We start from the raw sequence: 5,393 nt of genomic DNA, 5'->3' as shown, positions 1-5,393 counted from the left end.
CTAGCAAATAAAAAGCACAATATTTCATGTTCAATTAAGCAAATTAACTTGAATGGGAAGCAACTGAGAATGAATATTTTATACATGGCACATCAAAACCGCCACATAAATGTTTCCCCATTCAAATTGACAATCAAATTGACAGCTGCCAGAAAAAAAAAAAAAAGTTAAGTATTCCAACTGCTTTATCAAACAGGGAACTATCCTTAGAAATAGGCAAGGAACAGGCAAGGCAAGATTACATAATCACCTTCCCAGGGGACCTGGATGGATGCCTGAACTCAGCCAGGCTGCTCCGAGTGTCCAGGGCATTGCTGCAGAACTGCTTGAGTTCAGGGGCACAGGCAGCACCTCCCAGAGGCCCCAGACACCCCCAGGCATCTCCCACTTATTTCACAAGAGGAGATTTTCTTTCACCCCATGCTCCTTTTCTTGCCTCTAAAAGAACATGTTGGGAAACTCTTTAAGTCAAAGAGTTTCTTTGGATTTGCTGGGGCAGGGGATGAGTGTTCTGGGTTCTTAGGAGTAGAGATTGTATGTATTAATTTCTTCTTTTGTGAAGCAGAACAAAACCTACTCCCTTTCCACCCAAAGGCAGCAGGTGCAGGCAAACACTCACAACATGAGCAGGCTCAGTGCAGTTTTATTATTCCAGTGTGTATGGATGGTTTTAATAATTTTTCCAGGAAAACTCAGATCTGACTTTATTGAACTGGATTTTTAAAATCACCTACCCATTCTTCCTGAATCCTGCCTCCTTCACAATACCTCAGCAGGATTCATGCATAACAAAAAGCAAAAATCTTCTCCTTTTTATGTCTCGTTTTGTATTAATTTATTTTCCCTAAACCCCACATTTCTAATTCCCCTTTATTCTATTTCTGGCCTAAACTCCAGAAAATCAAAGCTTCTGAATATTTTAGTGCAATATTAAGGTTGCACAGCTAAGCACTCAAAGGCCAGGAAATGTGAAAGTTAATGTCAAAAACTCACTTTGAACCCTTGTGCTTATTTATTATTTAAAAATATGAGGTCATGTGATCATAGAAATATAATGATACTATACCAGGGGTTCCCAAATTGAGGTGTACCACTGGTGATTTGCAAACCCCTTAAAAGCGGTACACGAGCTGCTCTCTGCCAAGAGCAGGGCGGTGGCAGATCCTGATTCTCTGCTGACCTGGAGGAAACAGGGAAGGGATGTCTGGGCAGTGAATGCTGCAGTAAGTGCCAAATGCTTCCCCTCTGACTCTTTCTTGCCCTGCATCAAGGAGCTGCTGCTGCCTTTCTCGAGGAGGGAGGGCTCGAGGAGTACGGGGAGGGAGGGGAGCAGAGGGATGGCAGTGCACACTCACTCACACACACACACTGTGCACTCACACACGAGAACCACTCAGTGCCCATCTCCCCCAGGCTCTCTGGTGCCCAGAGCTCCCTGCCTTGGACACCTGAGCTCCTGGACTCTCCTGTCCCCAGAGCAAGTGTCACTCCATCCCTCCCTTGCTGCTGCTCTGCAGCCCTGGGGGCTCCCAGAGCACAGTGGGACACTGCTGAGCTGCAGCAACTCACTGCCAGCCAGCACTAAGAAAAAACAAGTTTGGGAAGCCTTGTACTACAGCCAAACTGAAAAAGCAGTTAGAAGTACCACAAGGTGAATGAGACATACCAACCCGTATGATCTGATGAAGAGGTGACACATCTGGTATTTCTTTTGGCTTTGTATAAAAACGTTCCTGTGCTTGCATGCTTGATAGACTTACTTGTTCTGACAGACACCTTCAGTTCTGTAGCTTCTTTCCAAGTGAGTAATAATCTGGTAGGATGAATTTATCTTAATATCTGTCAAGTTTCCATCTCAACAGATCACCAGTCCTGAATCCCTTCTCAAACCACTGAGCTGAGAATTGCCTGATGTTGGTTCCAGCAGTCAGTATAGCTCTGCCCCTGCCTGCTCCAAAGGCTCAGCCCAGGTAACACCATATCATGATACTGCATATCCCATGCAATCAGTTGTAGAAGAGCAATGGTGTTAAATGCAAGAAAACAAATCTGAATGCTTGTTACAGACAAAATAATTTAAAATAGCAAGTACCTCTGCTTTTGGATACACTTATCTTTAAACAGATTGTCCTCTCTTCCTGCTTTGTCTCACAAAAATGTTACAGGTTTATTAAAATACCCAAACCAAACAAAACAGGGTAAAACCAAAGAAGTCCCCTAAAAGATTAGAAAAGTAATTTGGAAAAAAAAAAACAACCTGTAGGAAATACTATTCAGCTAATCTGATGAATGTCTGCTCTCACTCTGCACACGAGGGACCCCAGATCTCTCACTCAGCTCAGGGTGACAGCCTGCATAAGCAGGGCTGGAGCAGCTGACACACAGCTCTCTGTCCTACCGGGACAGATTTTTGTGGCCATGCCAATTTAAGATGACCTTTAGGAAGTTACACTTATTAAGGATGTTTAAAAGAATGCCCTACTATGACAAACACAAAGACCAACAGAGATCCAGGATGCTTCAGAGAAAGTGGTTTTAAAATTCCTTTAATACTGTAATTTGAACAATCTCAGTCTTAGCACACTTACAGCTGGTGTCCCAATTTCTGTTGAAATTATTTTTATGCTGTCTCCTCCACACTGCTTTTTCAACCCTCCCAAAGAGTCTGTAGCCAGTGTTATTTGTGGATGGTTCTTTCCAGCCACGCTAACCTATAATATGCCAACATCTTGGGACACTAGGTATCAACAACAGTGTATTTTCCATCATAACTCTTTTTACTTTATAAGCTTCTTGTTTCTATCAATGACCTTTTGCTCCTTCTGCCATTAGACAGACAGCCTGCTTCATTTAACAGATCCTGAGATTAGATTAACTCACTGGAGGATGTAATCTCAGAAATGACACTCCTAAATGAAAGCAGTTTCTTTTTAGGTCTGTAAGTCTTATAAATTCTTTTCATAGAACCACAGAAACTCCTGAGCTGGAAGGGACCCACAGGGATCATCAGTGCAGCCCCTGTCCCTGCCCAGCCACCCCAAGAACCCCACCCTGAGCACCCCTGGGAGCTCCTGGAGCTCTGGCAGCCTTGGGGCCATTCCCTGGGGAGCCTGGGCAGTGCCCAGCAGCCTCAGGGGGCAGAACCTTGCCTTAATATCCAACCTAAACCTCCCCTAACATAGCTTTGTGCTGGTTTTGCTGAACTCTTTTGCCTGCACTCTGAGGACAGTTCCATACAGCACCACAGGTGGGATGCCAATAAGCAGGAACATTCGTTTTAATCCCAGCCTGTGTTGCCATTGCACTTGAGCTTGGCAGCTTTTTATTTTTTAATAGTTCCACAAAGAGCAGGAGCTCAGCTACACTGACAATGTCCTTCTGAAAGGCAACTTTTTCTGCTGTCTTTGTTACAGACAGAAAAGATCTGCTGTGGCCAACACAAATCTTGTTGAGAACTCAGTGACACAAGCTCTAAGCCTGAAAAAAATCAGGGTGTTGGGTCAAACAACCATGTAAGGAAGAACAGAAGCAACTGGGATTTCACTCCCATATTCTTCCAGAACTTTGATGAAATACTACTCTGGATGAAATGGTTTCTACTCAATACACACAGCTTACATCCAAATTATATATAATTATTGGTTTAAAAACTGAAAATTTAAACATTTCACTGGAGTGATACCAAGCAGGTGTACAGGAGATGTCTGAGCAACTGTATCACTGACAGGGTTCAACAGTCTTCTTCCATTTCCCCATGGATCAAAGAACTATCAGAAATAGCTCCCTTCAGGCATTCAGGGCAGAACTCAAGGGCTGATACTGGTGGAGTTATGCCCATTACAGGAACTGGGAACTGGCACCAACCCTGAACAAGTCTGAAAGCAGTATCAGCTTTGTTCTGCTATAAAGCTCTGTGAGCTGCAAAAGCGCAGGACTTCCAGGGGCCCTGAGCAGCCTCCTCATGCTACAGGAGCTAAACCCCTCCATTTCATCACAGTTCAGCACCTGGAGATCTGCTATTTTCTTTATGTAAACAAATCTTACACTCTAAAGAAACCCCAGATGTTTTATCTGTCCTCCAGACACAACCTCATGCTGTGGCATCATTCCCTCTGGATGGAAGCAGAGAGCCTGGGTCTTTGAATTAGTCCAGAATCCAGTGGGACACAGCACTAAGATCAGCTCCTGATGTGAGCCACAAACACCACAGGAACTCAAAAGGATTAAAAGAACATTAAACAAAGGGTCGGAGAAATATCTGTAGGAAATTAATAATTACAAATTAGATACTAAAGATACTTTAGATACTTTTTAGATATTTTAATCCTGGATTTATAGGGATTATGATGAAACGAGATGAATGTAATCAAAATATCAGGTTACGTGTTCAACCTCTGTGGAGCAGAGATCGCAACTTTAATTTATACAGACTGTGGGCTCTGTGGAAGCTGCTTATCCATTCATCCTGTCTTGTTCACTACCAAAACAAACAAGACTCAGCCCAAACTCAGGCTCCTGAGCTTAAACACAGCATGAATAATCACTACTCCTTCAGTTCAGCATCCTTCAAGGAAGACAGACTCACTACAAGAACTTGCAGCTAACACTAAAGAAAAATACAAAAGGTTGTGGGACAGACTTGATGATGTTGGACATCTTTTCCAACCTTAATAATTCCATGACCCCATGGTGTAAGTGTTGTGCATATGTGTACAGAGGTGCCTGCACGAGTGATTGAGGGAAGGAAGCTTTGCAGTAAATGCTGGAGCTCTCACAAGTCTGTGACAAGGCAGAGATGAAGAGCTTGTGTCTGCAGGTCAGCTGGGGGCTCTTGTGTCCACATCATCTTCCTGAAAGCACAGCCTTACCTCAACTCTACTCCCACCTCTGCCAGGCTGTGGGACCCCAAAATCTTTCCCCACCAGCAGGTCTGCCACTGGGAGCAGCAGCCAGCCAAGGTGTGCTGGCAAACAAGCACTGGGCACAGCCAGCCAGCAGGACACAGCTCCCAGGGCAGCAGGAATGGAACAGACACACAACATTTTCTTCCCCTTAGCCCCCACTGTGACACCCCAAGCCTACAGAAACACGCTGTGTGTCTGCCCCATCCCTGAAAGTGTTCCAGGCCAGGTTGCACAGGGCTTGGAACATGCTGGGATAGTGGAAGATGTCCCTGCCCACGGCAAGGGTGGGATGAGATGAGCTTTAAGGTCCCTTCCAACCCAAACCAGTCCATGATTCTATGAAATGCACACGACTGACATTAATGCTGCTCTAAATGGTGCATTAAGAGAATAATGAACTAACTGGTTATTAAAATTTAGTTTCACCAGCAACTCTTAATATAAATACATTAATAGTTTTTATTGTTTCTGAGTGATCATTACAGGATT

The 5,393-nt window shown here is 44.1% G+C and overlaps 1 protein-coding gene across 6 annotated transcripts in view; it reads right to left on the bottom strand.

Moving 5' to 3' along the window:
- ELAVL1 (ELAV like RNA binding protein 1) overlaps positions 1-5,393 on the bottom strand; it is a 64,023-nt gene that overhangs the window by 24,722 nt on the left and 33,908 nt on the right. For 4 of the 6 annotated variants that reach the window (XR_013185536.1, XR_013185533.1, XR_013185535.1 and 1 more), the window contains exon 6: positions 1,067-1,180. The exons of 1 other annotated variant lie outside the window; for it this stretch is intronic. Coding sequence is in view for 2 of the 5 variants with exons in the window: in XM_054649973.2 (XP_054505948.1) it covers positions 1,067-1,180 (114 nt within the window). In the remaining 3 variants the exon portion in view is untranslated. Of the gene's footprint in view, positions 1-1,066; positions 1,181-1,204; positions 1,814-5,393 lie in introns of those variants that run through there. One more of the 6 variants, XM_077191389.1, reaches the window with a different exon arrangement.

Source organism: Agelaius phoeniceus, chromosome 29 (assembly GCF_051311805.1).
Source record: "Agelaius phoeniceus isolate bAgePho1 chromosome 29, bAgePho1.hap1, whole genome shotgun sequence".
In the NCBI taxonomy this organism is placed as follows: domain Eukaryota; kingdom Metazoa; phylum Chordata; class Aves; order Passeriformes; family Icteridae; genus Agelaius; species Agelaius phoeniceus.
Note: the sequence above shows the minus strand (reverse complement) of the source record. Positions and strands in the feature narration are given on the sequence as shown.